The sequence below is a fragment of the Hemitrygon akajei genome, chromosome 3 (genome assembly GCF_048418815.1).
Source record: "Hemitrygon akajei chromosome 3, sHemAka1.3, whole genome shotgun sequence".
NCBI lineage: Eukaryota > Metazoa > Chordata > Chondrichthyes > Myliobatiformes > Dasyatidae > Hemitrygon > Hemitrygon akajei.
Window position 1 is genome coordinate 42,794,033 of NC_133126.1, and position 16,608 is coordinate 42,810,640.

Below are 16,608 nucleotides of genomic sequence, written 5' to 3' on the forward strand. Positions count from 1 at the left end.
AGGTAAAAGGCCTTTACACTCACTGTGCTTTAGAATCTTGTAATCTTTTTCTCTTTTGCACTTGACTTTTCTTTACTCCATTCTTAATTTTCTCTTTTTTATCTTTTGCTTTTACTTTATCTTTATTCATGCTTTTCTTGTTTAATTTATCCATACTTCTCCAATCTGTTGAACCCACCCCCCTACTATTTAGTTTAAAGGCTCTATCCATAGTCCTAGTTATGTGATTTGCTAGGATCCAGGTCCCATCATATTTCAGGTGGAGCCCGTCCCATTGGCACAGCTCCCTCCTTCCCCAATACCTGTGCCAATTTCCCATGAATTCCAACCTAGTTCTCCCACACCAAACCTTGAGCCATGCATTTAACTCTTTAATCTTCTTGACCCTATGACAACTTGCACGTGGCTCAGGTAGTAATCCAGATATTACCACATTTTTGGTTCTGCTTTTTAAACAGTCCCTAGATGCTCAAATTCTCTCAGCAGAACCTCTTTCTTTGTTCAACCTACATCAGTGGCACCCACATGGACCACAACAACTGGATCTTTCCCCTCCCATTCCAAATTCCTCTGCAGGTCAGATAAGATGTTCCGAACCCAGGAACTAAGCAGGAAACACAGCTTTCCAGACACTCTATCCTCATAACAGAGAACTCTGTCTATTCCTCTGACTATACTATCCCCAATTACCACTACATTCCTCTTCTCTCCCCCCTCTTGAATGGCTCTCTGAGCTGCGGTGCCACAGTTAGGTTGCTCATCCTTCCTACAGCCACCACTTTCATCCACACATGGAGCAAGAATCTCAGACCTGTTGGACAAGCTCAAGGGCTAAGGCTCCTCCAGCACTGTCTCTTGGATCTCACTACCCACCTCACTCGCAGTCACACTCTCTTCGTCCCTGACCACTAACCAAATTTGAGGCAGCTGATCTAATGGGTGTGAATACCTCCTGAAACAGAGAATCCAGGTAACCCTCCCCCTCACTAATGTGCCACAGTGTTTGAAGCTCAGATTCCAGGTCATCAACTTTGAGCCTGAGTTCCTCAAGCAGCCAAAACTTGCTGCAGATGTAGTCACCAGGACAACAATGGGGTCCACCAGCTCCCACACCATGCAGCTACAGCACATCACCTGATCCTGCATCATCCCTACTTTATTTAATTAGCTGTAATTTAGTGACTTTTTATTCAATCACTACAACAGCCTTACCTGCTACTTAACTGTGCCTTCCCACCAAAGCCGTAAATTCCCACTCATACGCTGGTCCACTCACACAATGGCCGCTCTGCTTTGACCCTGCTTTACTTTTGTTTGCTCCTGTTAATGAATTTCAAATCAATTGGTCCACTGTTAATGAGCCAAACCCAATGGAGTGCTCCTTTTTTAAACTCTTCTCCCCGACCTGTGCAAAGCTCTTTCTCTCTCTGCAACTCGATTGGTCTGTCACTAATGCCAATAATCTATCCCAGATTATTGAGAGAAGCAAGATTGTTGGGTCCTTGACAGAATTTTTTTTTTCCTATTTTGTCACAGGTAAGGTTCCAGAGGACTGAAGAATAGACGACATTGATTCTTTGTTTAAGAAGGGCAATGGAGACAAGACAGGAAATTATGGGCCAGTGAACCTTACATCAATGGGAAGGAAATTATTGGAGAAGAATCTTAGGGACAGGATTCATTCAAATGGAAGTTGCTCCTGCTGTAGTTTAATTGTAGGAAGCATTAAATGGAATGTTAAGCTCAAATTTAACATAATTAGCAAAAAAGTGTTGCATGCTGATATTAGAATCTTTCAAGCCCATATACTTCCACAGATCTGAAACAGATTTGCTAGGTTTTTGGAAATAATTTGGAAGATGTGCATTTTGGGTGGTTGATACATGGATCGAGTTGCTATCTGATCTTGGCAATTCATCACTCTGCGAGGAGACTTCATCAGTACACTGTTGAATCAGCAGTGCACTAACGGGGTTTCCTTGCATGGTGCTGAAATGTTTGCAAGTAAATTGTCAAGATTGGAGAACAATTCAACCCAACCTCTTGTTAGGTTTAGTCAGCATGGCTTTCTGCCTGGGTCGTCATGTCTTATAAGACTGAGTGAGATTTCTGAGGAGGTGAAGAAGATGACTGATGAGGGTATGGCAGTGGATGGTGCTTACATGGACTTTAGTAAAGCATCTGACAAGGTCCTTCATGGTAGGCTAATGCACTGGGTGAAGACACCTGGGATACACAGAGAATTGGCAAATTGACTTGGCCATCAAACACAGAGGGCATTATTCTGACTGGAGGTCTGTGACTATTTGTGTTCCGCTGAAACCTCTATTGCTTTGATGGAAATGTAGGTGGGCTGATGAGCAAATTTGCAGATGACACAAAAAAATTAGCATAACTGTTGATAGGGAGGAAGGATACAAAATGATATATATGAATATAGATTAGTTAGAAGTAGAGGTGAAGAATGGCAGATGGAGCTTAATCCAGACAGGTTTGAGATGTCGTAAAATAGGAAGTCAAACTAAACAGTAAATGCCAGAACCCTGAGTAGCAGCTTAGGTCATCGCCTTGTAATTCAATTTCTTCAAATCCTTGTCCAAGTATATCTTAAATGTGATGAGTGTTTTTGATTCAACCAGAATTTCAGACAAGGAATTCCAGAATGCTATTGCTCTCTAAGAGGAAAAAATAGTCAACTCTTCCCCATTACTTTGTGAATCAACTTAAAGCCACATTCCCTAATTAAATTCATCAACTCATCTCCTCTACAACCTTTCAAGATGTTCTATAGGTCAGTTGTGGAGAGCGCCCTCTTCTTTGTGGTGGCGTGTTGGGGAGGCAGCATTAAGAAGAGGGACGCCTCACGTCTTAATAAGCTGGTAAGGAAGGCAGGCTCTGTTGTGGGCACAGAACTGGAGAGTATGACATCGGTAGCAGAGCAAAGGGCGCTGAGTAGGCTACGGTCAATCATGGAAAACCCTGAACATCCTCTGCATAGCACCATCCAGAGACAGAGAAGCAGCTTCAGCGGCAGGTTGTTATCGATGCAATGCTCCTCAGACAGGATGAAGAGATCATTACTCCCCCATGCCATTCGGCTTTACAATTCAAACGCCAGGGGTAGGATATGTTAAAGTGCCGGGGTCAGCACTGAGCTTAAGTTACCATTCAATGTGTTTCTTAGTAAACTATTTAAGAACTTTTTAAAAGCTATTTATTAATGCTTTTTGAGAGGGTGATTTTAGATGCATGTTTATATTGAGTTAAGTATTGTATGTTATTAGTTTGGCTACAATAAGTGGATGGGACATTGGAAAAATGTTGAATTTCCCCATGGGGATGAATAAAGTATCTATCTATCTATCTATCATTCTTTCTGCAAGGGGTAATATCCTGTATATTACAAGATCCACAACAAGAGTTTGGAAAAACTATAGTATATTTCACATCTCAGAAACTATCCCTTAGTGTAGGGAGACTTGGATTCTACATTCAGTGTGCTAACACAGCCTTTAGCTGATCATGGAAAACAATATTTGAAAACTATGATCTGAAATATAACACTAAGCTCATAGTCTACCAAGCAGCAATAACCCTGACCCTCTTATATAATATGAATATAAAGTTCTAAACAATATATAACTGGCACTGCTGAATTACTACAAATGCTATCAGTAAGACAATCTTCAAGTTGTGGGGAAGATAAGCAAAGTAATATCAACATCCTGCCTCGGGCTAGCATCCAGCACTAAAGCATGGGAATAAGTATTCAGAAAAGCACCAAGCACTTCAAGTTTCTCTGATGAGGTATGCAAAACACAAGCCCAAAGACTGGAAAAAGCATTCAGCAACTCAAACCAATTAACTATGTTTTATCATGCATCTGTCAAGGCTTTGCCCCTCCTGCACAGATTAGGCTACCTTGGCGCTGGTAAAACTCAAGTGAAAACAAATTGTTGATGACCTAAGGGACCACCGAAGTAGCTCTAGCTGTGACCTAAGTGCTTTATATAGTACCGACATTTCCCCTGCACTCTTGTTTTAAGGCTTGGCCAATAAAGGCAAGCAATTATATAATGTGCCTTGCTACAATCCATGAAGGGCACATTAAATGTCAAATTTTCATTAACACTCATTACCTTCTCAAAAAAAATTCAATTCAGTTAGACATGCCTTTCCTTTAATCTCCAGCATCAAGGCCATTGCAAAAGTGGATTGAATAATGATCCACTTTTTTTTCTTGAGGTTTTCCTTGCTTCTTGTAGCACCCTGGAATAAATTTTATTCACACTTGATGACTACCTACTTGCTAGATGCTAGTACATTTGTCATTGTTTTTTATATTCACTCCTTTATGTTTAAAATTTTCAGTTCCAACTCAAAGTACAGATTATTTTTCCTTGTCAGTTTCTTTAATTTGTCATAAGTGGGGCTAATTGATAAAGTTACAATTCCATTCTATTAAATGCAGAAGAATGAGGTCACTCCCTCACCAGTTCCAGCTATGAACAAATTCCTCACCTTGGTTCTTAACAATGTAAGAACATCAGAAATAGAAGCAGGAGGATGCAATTCATCTGTTTGTGTATGCTCGTTACTCAATAAGACAACAATTGAGCTTTAACCTCAGCACCACTCTCCCATATTAACCCTATAAAATTCCTTGTTTCCCTTGATATCTAAATATCTATTGATCGCTGTCCCGGATATATTCAGCACCTGAGAAAGAAATTCCATTGATTCTGTATCCTCACAGTGAAGATATTTCTTTTCAGTTCAGCCTTGAATGGGCAGACAATTACTTTGAGACTAACTCTGGCCCTTGACCCCACAGGCAGATGAAACATCAACTCCCTACCTACTTCTATCAAATGCCATATAAATTCTGTATCCATCATTGATATCTACTCTCATTCTTCAGGACTCGAGACAAAATAGGGCTAATCTGCTTAATCTTTCATTATGCAACAATCCTAAAAGCCTTGAAATCAAAATGGTGAATATTTGCTGTACTTTCAATATCAAAGGTATATTCTTTCTTGGGTAGAAGATCAGATCTGCATACAATATTCAAGATGTGGTCTCATTAGAGTTCTATAAAATTGTAGCAAACATCCCTACTCTTGTACTCAAATCCTTTTACATATCATCTGTCTTCTTGATTGCTTGCTGAAACTACATATTAATGTTCAGTGAGGTTTTACAAGGACCAGGTCTGTATAAGAAAGCCAGTTATGATATGCAGAGGGTTATTTCAAGACCCAAGAAACAATTCTGAGAGTGGTTGGGGGCAATGTTGAATGCATGTCACTCTGGCAGGGTTTGCAGGCCATTAATTCCTACCAAATAAAACCCAACATCTTGAATGGCAGAGATGCTTCACTACCAGTCGAGCTCAATGCCTTTTATGCTTCCTTTGAAAGGGGGAATAAAACCACAGCTCTGAGGATCCTTGCAGCATCCAGTGACCTTGTGATTTCTGTCTGAGGATGATGTCATGTTGTCTTTCAAGAGGGTAAACCCTCACAAGGCAGCAGAACCCGGTGGAGTATCTGGCAAGGCTATGGAAACTGGTACCAACCAACTGGCAGGGGTAATCAAAGACATCTTCAATCTCTCATTGCTACTGTCAGACGTTCTCACCTACCTCAAAAGGGCAATAATTATACCAGTGCCCAGGAAGAGCAGTGTGTGCTGCCTTAACGATTGTCATCCAGTAGCACTCATATCTACAGTGATGAAATGCTTTGAGTTGCTTTGGTCATTGCTAGAACCAGCACCTGTCATAGGAAGGACCTGTACCCACTGCAATTTGTCTATCGCCACAATAGATCTACAGCAGATGCGATCTCAATGGCTCACCACGTGGCCTTGGATCACCTGGACAATATAAGTAGCTATGTCAGAATGCTGTTTATTGACTATAGCTCAGCAGTTATCACCATCATTCCTACAGCTACAGAACCTAGGCCTCTGTACCTCCCTCTGCAACTGGATGCTCGAGCTCCTAACTGTGAAACCATAATCTGTGTGGATTAGAAATAAAATCTCCACCTTGCTGACAATCAACACTGACACACCACAGAGATGTGTGCTTAGCCCACTGCTCTACTCTCTCTTTACAACCATGACAGTGTAGCTAGGCAGAGCTCAATTGTCATCTATAAATTATGATGATACAACCATTGTTGATAGAATCTCAGATAGAAATGAGAGGGCGTACAGGAGTGAGATCTACCAGTTAGTTGAGTGGTGCTGCAGCAACAACCATGCACTCAACATCAGGAAAACCAAAGAGCTAATTGTGGACTTCAGGAAGGGTAAGATGAGGGAATACAAACCAATCTTCATAGAGGGTTCAGAAGTGGAGAGAGTGAGCAATCTCAAGGTCCTGGGTGTCAATATCTCTGAGGACCTAAACTGGACGCAACATATTGATGCAGATATAAAGAAAGCAAGACAACAGCTATATTTCATCAGGAGTTTGAGGAGATTTGGTTTGTCAATTAAACACTCAAAAACTTCTACAAACGTACTACAGAGAGTATTCTGACTGGCTGCATCAGCATCAGGTATGGAGCGGGGGCGAGGGGCTACTGCACAAGATCGAAATAAGTTGTAGAAACCTGTAAAATTAGTTAGCACCATCTTGGGTACCAAGACATCTTCAAGGAGCGATGCCCTAGGAAGGTGGCATCCATCATTAAAGACCCCCCACCACCCAGGACATGCCCCCTTCTCATTGATACCGTTAGGAAGGAGGTACAGAAGCCTGAAGACATACTCAGGAACAGCTTCTTCCTCTCTGCCATCTGATTTCTAAATGGACATTGAACCCCTAAACGCTACCTGTTTTTTTTGCACTACTTATTTTAACTTAACTCTTTAAGAGTCATACAGTATATATACTTAATGTAATTCAGGTTTTTTTCTCTATATTCATTTATCATGTATTTCATTGTGCTGCTGCCGTAAAATTAACAAATTTCACGACATATGCTGCTGATATTAAACCTGATTCTGATACTTAGGTGTGCCTTTGAATACCACCAACCTTCAATTTCACTACATAAAAATATCTCCAGTTCTATTTTCTTAATAGTAAACAGTCACACATATTTCTAGATTAGATCCATTCGCTTCTTCCTTACCTATGCTCTTTGCCAGTCAATCTCCCCCTGCCTTCTGGACCCTCCTCATAATTGATACTATGGCCAGCAATGGTGTGGGTTATCAGCAAATACTGATATTTACATGATTTCCTCTTCTGAAATAGTGATATAAATTGTGAACAGTTGAGGCCCTTGGACTCGTGCCGTTATCACCCCATTGCTCACAGCGTCTCTTTATCACCAATCCACAATGGTGACTGTTGTTACTCTATGTGATACACTTCATTCAAGAAGGGTAATAGATGTAATCCTAGGAATTACAGATCAGTGATTCTCATGTCAGTAGTGGGTAAACTAATAGAAAGGATTCTTAGGACAGGATCTATGAGCATTTGGAGAAGTATATTCTTATTAGGAATAGACACATGAGTTTGTGAGAGGCAGGTTGCGCCTCATGAGCCTGATTGACTTTTTCAAGGAAGTGCCAAAAGAAATTGCTGAAGATAAGAGCTGTGGATATGGTGCATATAGATTTTAGTAAAGTGTTTGACAAGGTTTCCCATGGAAGGCTTATCCAAAAAGTCATGAGGTGTGCAATCCATAGCAACTTGGTTGCATCGATTCAGATCTGGCCAGCCTGCCCAAGGCAGAGGGGTTTATTTGATGGAGCATATTCAAAAGGTTCAAAGGTTCATTTTATTGTCAAAGTATGCATGTACAATTCAACTCTGATATTCGTCTTCTCCAGATATCCATGAAATTCAGAAAAAAGACATCAACCCCCTCCCAGCACAAAAAGGAAAAAGAAACAAAACTCTCAAACCCCAAACTCTTTCCCCATCTCCTCCCTCGCACAAAAGCTAATAGATTGCCCACATAAAAACGGAAGCTGAAACATCGAACCCCAAATCCCCAATCCCCTCCCTCACAAAAATAGCAGCAACAATAACATCAAATCCCCAACTCCCTCTCTCATACACAAAAACTAACAGGTTGCCCACACAGAAAAACACCAACAAGAACATTGAACCCCAGTTCCCCAACCCCTCTGCCTGGAGGTCAGTGACCAGTGGTGCTTTGTAGGGATCTTCACTGGGACCCTTTCTTTTTGTGATATTTATAAATAACCTGGATGAGGAAGTGGAACGGTGGGTTAGTAGGTTTACAAATTACATGAAGATTGATGGTGCTGTGGAGCGTATAGAAGTTTGTCATAGGTTACAGTGGGACATAAATAGGACGCAGAGCTGAGCTGGGAAGTGGCAGATGCAGTATAATCTGGAAAAGTATTAAGTGATTCACTGTGGAAGGCTGAATTTCAAGGCAAAATACATGGTTAATGGCAGAATTCTTAGCAGTGTGGAGGAACAGACAAATCTTGGGGTCCAAGTCCATAAATCCGTAAAAGTTACCATGCAAGTTGATAGGGTGGTTAAGAAGACAGACTGTATGATGTGATGTCCTTCAATAATCTGGGGAATGAGCTCAAGTGCCATGAGGTAATATTACAGCTCTATAAAACGCTGGTTAGACCACACTTTGAATATTGTGTTCAGTTCTGGTCACTTCATTATAGGAAAGAAGCAGAAGCATTAGAGAGAGTGCAGAGGTAATTTACCAAGATGCTGCCTGGATTTGAGAATATCTTTTATGAGGAAAGGTTGAGCCAGTTGGGGCTCTTCTCTTAGGATCAAAGCAGGATGAGAGGTGATTTTGAACAAGATGTATAAGATTATAAGAGGCATTGATAGATTGGGCACATAGCATCTTTTTGCAAGACAGGCAATGGGTCATACCAGAGAACATCCTTTTAAGGTGTGTGGACCAATGTTTAGAGGAAATGTTAGAGGTAGATTCTTTTTTTTTACACAGAGAGTGGCAAGTTCTAGGAATGTGCTACCAGTGGTGGTATAAGAGGTTGATACATTAGGATCATTGAAGAGACTCTTAGATAAGCACATGGATGAAATAAAATGGAGGGTTATGGGCTGTGTTCAGAAGGAAGGCTTAGGAGTAGGTTAAAAGGTCAGCACATCATTGTGGGCTAAAGGGCATGTACTGCACTGTACTGTTCTATATTCTATACTATGCAATGTGGTGGCACCTTAGTGAAAGTCTTCTAAATGTCTGAAATTGGCACATCAACAAACTTATCAAACACAATTTCATAATTCCATGTTAACTGCCTAAACCTATTACACTGGACAACAATTTTTTTTTGAAAATATTGCTTCCTCAGAAATATTTTTTGTTTATGACAGACCACTTGAAGCTGAACACAAATATAATTTCAGAGTATTTGTATAATGTGGGAACTTGGAGAAACAAGAAATTAACTTTTATTGAATATAATGCGTTTAATTGCATAACAATGCTGACGCTTTGCAATAGTTCAACTAAGCTAAAATGTTTTGTTGATGATTTTCATTTGTACTCAGTTTCTGAGGCTTCTCGCTTAAGTGTCCAACAATAATCAGTCAGCATTGATGGGTTCCAGTTGCCCTGATACTGTTTGTTCATGACCGCAATGTGTTGGTGAAACCTTTCACCATGCTTGTTACTGACAGCGCCGAGATTTGCAGGAAAGAAGTTGAAATGGGAATGCAGAAAATGAATCTTTAGTGACATGTTGAATTTTATAGGTTAGGGTTGAATGTTTTAAGCATGTTGTCAACCAGCCGCTCGTAGTTTGATGCTCGGTAGTTGCCAAGAAAATTTTCAACAACATCCTTGAATGCCTTCCATGTGATTTTTTTCCAGTCCCATGAGAGATTGTTCAAATTGCCCGTCATTGATGACCTGTCTGATTTGTAGACTGACAAAAACTGTCTTCCTTAATCTTGACATCAATTATTCTGACTTGAATTATGAATTGGAATAATATAGGTGACTTTAAAAAAATGGTGCATGATAGGGAAACTTCATGGTGATTTTCATGATCAGCAGCACAGACTCCATAAGATACACTCAAAAGTATTCAAGAAGCAAAATCTTTGTTGTCCAGTGTTACCATTTCCCAAGTGCTCCATTACCACTTAATAGATTGCCACATTTTCTCTATTACTGATCTCAGGCTATAGCTATCTATTTTCTCCTGTTCCTCCCTTGTTAAATAGTGGAGTTACATTTGTTACTTGTGGGAGCTATTCAAGAATTCATAAAATTTTGGAAGATAACATCCAGTGCATTCACGATGTTCAATTGTAGTCACTGTATTATATTGAGTTATGTTGTAATGATATAAATACAGTACCCTACTGTAAGTTATCAAATAGCTTAGAGCAACAATAAAATGATAAGTAAAGTGTGCACTAGGTTTTACTTTGGTTAAAGAAAATAATGTGTTGCTGAGGTGAACATAGGCATTTCCATTTAAAGCTGTGTTCTACAAACTTTTACAGCCTTTGATATTCTGACGTTGTTCCTTTTATGGTGTTGAATCAGATAAACATATCACTACTTTTCCATTTGTCAAACCCTGCTCCATTTCTGGAATGTTTTGTTCATCAGTTCATGCTTGGTTAACGGTGTTTGATTGTTCTAAGGTTGAAAAGGCAAGGTGCTTAATATGAATGCAGTCTGTTTGAGTGCATGTGTCCAAAAGGTCTTTTTATTCTGCTGTCATTTTGAGAATGTTCCTCATCTTTATATACATGGACTATTTGCCTATCTTAACAAGGTGAAAACCTCTGGTTGGACCTACTGGATTCTGAAAGCCTATCTTAATGACACACATTAATTTTAATTTTGCATAATACGTAACTTCAGCTATCTCAGTTCTCTATATTTCACTGATAAATTTTACTAATAAGTCCTATTAGGTTAGGACTTTATTCCTTGGAAAGTAGAAGATTGAGGGGAGATTTGATAAAGGTATATAAAATTATGAGGGGTATAGATAGGGTAAATGCAAGCAGGCTTTTTCCACTGAACATGGGTGAGATAAGAACTAGAGGTCATGGGTTAAGGGCGAAAGGTGAAAAGTTTAATGGGCACATTAGGGAAAACTTCTTCACTCAAGAGCGTGGAACAAGCTGCCAGTGCAAGTGGTGGGCTGGATGCGATTTCGATTTCAATGTTTAAGACAAGTTTGGATAGGTACATGGATGGTCGGGATATGGAGGGCTATGGTCCCCATGCCGGTCGATGGGAATAGGCTGTTTAAATGGTTAGGCATGGAGTAGATGTGCCAAAAGGCCTGTGTCTGTGGTGTACTTTTCCATGACTCTACGAGTCTAACTACATGGATCATAAATACAGCTAAAACATACCTTAAGATAAATAACAATATTCTGTAAAAGACAAAAAAATCACAACTGGATGAGTTTGCAATATCTAAATGTCAAGGTGTTGACACAATGACTCAAGTGTCAACACGTCTAAAACTTTCACAATAATTAATTTTGTATGAAAAAATGACTACTAAGCTACACAAGTTCAAGAACATCAATCCATAATCCAGACATCAGTTTATTAATTGGATCTTACATTTAAAACCACTGCATTCATGTAAAAATATCCTTTAAAGAAGAATTAAATTCTATTTATTTTTAGTGCCTTGGAGTGGGTGTATATAACATGTCATTGTATTGAAAGTACTGTCTTTTGGTGGCATAATGAAGTGCTTCATGCTGCCACATAATTACAAGCAAGATATGCTAAAATGTGCATCCAGCGTTTTGTTGCATCAGAATCTTGTCAGTGCATGAGAGTAGAAATTATGCCAATGTGCACATAAAATTTCAGAGCCCACTTCCATTCACTAAGGATCACAAAGTGATTTCAAACCAGCACCAATATGCTCTGAACACTACACCATTCTGCAAAGCAGGCACATTTTTTACTTTAAATGTGAAAATATTGCCTGTTTTGAGGCTCTGTATTTTACCTCATCACAGTCATACCGAATAAATCCTCATCAAATTAATAAAATGTTTCTAGTGACTCTTCTCTGAGATCACATGAATTCATTAGCAATTTAATACGATGGAATAAATCAACAAGGAATGTATACAATGAGGAAATTGTGTTCAAATATTTTTCTTTAAACAATGCAACAAAATTTTCTTACTGGTATAACATGGTAGATTTAACATCAATTTAGTAGTTGATGCACACCCTGCTCTCTCAGCAATACAGAACTCCTATAGTATATGTCAAGGAAGAACTGTGGAATTATCTGTAGCATAATTCCACAGTTCTTGTTTAAAATTATACCAATAGGGACTTTTGTCCTTAGGATTTTCCTGTTTATTTGGGTATTTGTTATCTGTAAATTGGTGGTCACATTCACAACATTAACAATACCAGCAATTCAAAAGTACTGCACTGATGAAAAGTGTGTTGGGACAGGGTGAAGTTTTGAAAGTATTACAGCTTTCACACATTTTACTCTTTCTTTTAGAAAATTAAAACTTAATTTGGTCTGTTTAATCCAAATAAATGATAATCTGTACAATTCCAAAACTCACTGGATCAAAATTATCAAATCCAGCAAAAATGCTACAGTGAGGGAGTTTTGCAATGCTAACCAACACGTGTGATCATTCTAAAGCTTAACCTCTAATATATTTACTTTTGCAAGTTACAAATAACTTCTTAAGCATTTATAAAAGTCAATCTAATAATTTTCATATTATTGTTCCAACTTTAGGTGCTTTGTAGTCTGGCTTTTAACCATGAAGCAATCTTTTCATCATCATACCTAAAAAATGTGTTCTCAATTCCAAGTTTGCAACATAATCCAACTTTAGACATTAGATTTCTGTGTTAACAGACAATACATAGATTTTGGGCCTGAATCTTAATCAATGGTTCTGGTTAAGTCCACATAGGTAATGAAATATATAAATAACTTGCAAAAATCATATTTTGTTTTCTTAGTACATCAAGTATTACTGGCAATAAAAGATAAAACTGATACAATTCTGTAAACTACCAAACAGTGTAGGTGATACTTGTTCTTCTATTGCCCCGTGTTTAAAACATATGTAAATTAACAGTTACAGTAAGTTCACTCTATAAAGACTAGCTCTTTCAGATTATTGAAACTTGACCTGGAAATGCCATTTTGGAGATATAGCATATGCAATTTATCATTGGGGATTTATTGCCTTCAATTTCTGTTTTTTTTTCTAACAATGGAAAGTGAGTACTGAGAAGCAGGTACCAAGAATAAACGAGTCTTTTAAATTTTTCAAGGAAGCAGTGAAAAGACAGTTGTCCAATTTGGGAGAGCAGCTACATGTGCCTCTTTCTAATTAATGCAAGGGTGTATTTTTAAGCCATCAAAACTATCACAAGACATTCATTGAGCATTTGTCCTTTAAAGAGCTTAAGTAATGCCCCAATGTTGGCATAGCAGGAGGTGGATTCATAATTCCCCCATGGTAAATTCCATGAAACTTCAACACTTGCATGCACTTCCTAATTAGGAGTTACAGAGCAGCACTGGCATAGGCTTGCAAACAAAATATCAGTTTGCCATCTTAGGGCATGGCAGAGAAGGTTAACTAAATTATACAAGTTAAAAGTGGTAATGCAAAATTGCATGGTTGGATGAGTACAAATATATGATTTTTTCATGTATTTGAACAAATAAAAGCAAGCATTTAACATAAAGTAATACACAAAGTACAAATTATGATTCAAAACAAGCTTAACTTAAAATTACATTCTGTGTGTTCCCAGCATATCACATAGTGGGTGAACACATTGACTCCATACCTACTTGAATCATGCAGAACAGGAATGTATTGCATTCAGTCTCTGGCTTGTGTTAAATTAGCTGAATTCCGCTAGGGTAACAGTGAATACAAAAATAAAACAAAATCATCACCTGAGATTTCTTCTACTAACAACTACCTACCCAGTGATGCGTACTGGAATAGGTCCATGTGCACTATGTCAGGTGAGGGCAGTGTTAGCTATAGCAGTGATGTCATCACTATTAAACAGTCTGCTGATAGGTAAAGTCTAGCCTGCTGTAAGGATAGTGACTGGATGCAATACAAGAACCGGCAATACTCTCTGAAACTAAACCCAATATACCACATTTGAGCCAAGAAATAGTGAGGCTAAAGCTCTCTCCCTCTCCACTTGTACCACATATGGCTTGACTATTACGCTTCACATTCTGTCTTTACCCTGCCCACTAGCTTCTTCACTTCTGAATTCCAGTATCTCCACTGCTGTTAATTTCCCTCTACTACATTTGAATTACATTACCCAATGAGCTCTAAATCTATTTATCTGGTTTTATTGTAACTTTTACCATTCACCCTCTTAGCCCAGCTGCTTCTCTCCAAATCTCCATGTATTCTCTTTTGCCTCTGATCCCCAGAAATTTAGACATACTGGGGAAAAAAGTCTTCCTATCACCTCTGAAGTACCTGTGAACCTCCCCTTAGCCATAGACTTTTGGAGACTAAGAATAAGGTTTAAATTCCATGATTATCAGCTCAAAACCTGTGTCAGATATGACCACCTGACCAATGGTCATCATAAAAAATTGACTTTTTATTGTGGGTTTAGTCTTGCATTATTATAAAAATGTTTTTATAGCATTGCTAAATGACAGCAAATGGGTATTTTTCTCTTTGACATTACCCAGATTAAGAATGAGAGTATGTTTGAAATATAAATGGCCTTTCATAATTTTGATGCCATAAATCAACACATCCATGTGTACTGTACAAAACTATTTTAACAACACAGCACGTTAGTGTCCTAGTCTTTTTTCTACTAAAACAAATTTCTAAATAATCTAACAAGCAGAATTCCTGTGGAGTGTTTTTCTATAAGGTAAACAAGTTTTACAGCAGCACAGTTAACAATTTAAACTATTTCATACCCCTCCACAGTTAAACGAATCCTTGATATTAAAAAGTTTAATTAAACAAACTCTCCAGAAAGGAAAAAAAGAACACTTTTTTTTACATAAAGTGCATTTTTGAGTTTTCTCATTTTCTTGCATATTCTTAATACAGGGCCGTTTACTAGCAGATGGTTCTTATGCCAGATTGGCTTTGCCAGTGTGCATCGGAAGATCCGTAGATCAATCCACTAACAATAGGAACGTTGCTTTACTTGTTTGCTATGAGCCAATTTCAATATTCAAACTCATTTCTTTAAAATATTAAATAAGATAGCAATGCCCCTAACTGCATGTTATAGACTGTGCGTGACATCAGTGTTACCGCCTGGCTTCTCCTTTGCAAACCCAAAATTCTGTAGTGTCATTCCTTCTCGTAGCCAACCCATTGGTTAACCGCTTGCTGCAAACCGCATCTAGTTTACAACTTGATTAAAGTGAACAATTAAATAAACAATCCCTACAAGGGCATTCATTTGTTTCCCATGTCATTTCTAGTCACGTTAAATTGAAAGATATGTTACTAGGTCACTGGCTACATTGCACGTATAGGCTCTGTTTAGTTTGGAGAGAGCACGCTGCTGCAATAGCAATGAACGCTAACTCGGATGATCTGAAAACATCTGTAGAGTGTGTGGATGCCGAGCTGAGACAGCTGCATCTGCAGCGCTGATCAACCGGGGCTACAAACGGCAGCGGCTACTGTGCAGAGCGGGAGCCGCCAGCCAGCCAGCAAGCAAACACTCGAGCACACAGACCATCATCACACACATCTAACACCCACCATCTGAAAATCCTCCTCTCTAGCGGGAGCCCTCTTCGAACACTCACTGCCGAATAATTATTGGTTTAGTTATTTTTGTATTGGCATTGCAATAGGGATCATCCGTACGGGATTTTGTGTGTGTGTGTGTGTGTGTGTAATGCCATTAAATCTTACCTCATTTCCAGAAGAGTATTCTATGTCTCTGTGCAGGGTGTGTGCGTGTGGTATGTGAATGTGTCCACCCAAGGAGCAGTAGGGGCCGGTTGCCACGGTGTTGCCAGCGGCTCGGTGTCTCCTCAGTGTTTACACAGCCCAGCTGTCAGCTCCCGCCGCGCGCCGCCCCGCGCGCACCCTCGCCCGCCCCGCCGGCAGCTCCCGCCGCGCGCCGCCCCGCGCGCACCCTCGCCCGCCCCGCCGGCAGCTCCCGCCGCGCGCACCCGCTTGTTCCTTTCCAAGGAATTGCACTGTCGGCTGCAATTACTATCCAAACAATTTTAATTTTAACTTGCTGGCCCTATCTCTCTCTTAAATGCATTGCGCCTTTTTTTGCCCTTTGTTTTAATTACTCGGCTGCCCCCTTCCCTTCTTCCTCTTCCTATGCTTTTCCTGACATCGTTTGCCAAATCTGACGTCGCCCGGGCTCTGGCAGCAAGCTCACGTTCCGCGGGCTGCTGTGTTGCCATATTAAGTTCGCCCTCCTCCAATCTGAGACCGAACACTCACGCTTCCGCCTGCAGGAGCCCAGAGGTAGAGACGGCCCTAACTGAGAGACATAGGCGGGGGCTTCTGCTGCAAAGAAGGAGGAGGAGTGGGACGCATGCATAACATGATCACAGACAGCGGTTCTGGTTAATGCT

At 39.7% G+C, this 16,608-nt stretch overlaps 1 protein-coding gene across 6 annotated transcripts in view; it reads right to left on the reverse strand.

Moving 5' to 3' along the window:
* Positions 1-16,110, reverse strand: part of LOC140724911 (ena/VASP-like protein) — a 249,431-nt gene extending 233,321 nt beyond the window's left edge. For all 6 annotated transcript variants that reach the window (XM_073039682.1, XM_073039688.1, XM_073039680.1 and 3 more), the window contains exon 1: positions 15,926-16,110. In XM_073039682.1, the coding sequence (XP_072895783.1) occupies positions 15,926-15,930 (5 nt within the window). In that variant the 5' untranslated portion in view covers positions 15,931-16,110. The remainder of the gene's footprint in view (positions 1-15,925) is intronic.
* Between the last annotated feature and the right edge of the window lie 498 nt (positions 16,111-16,608).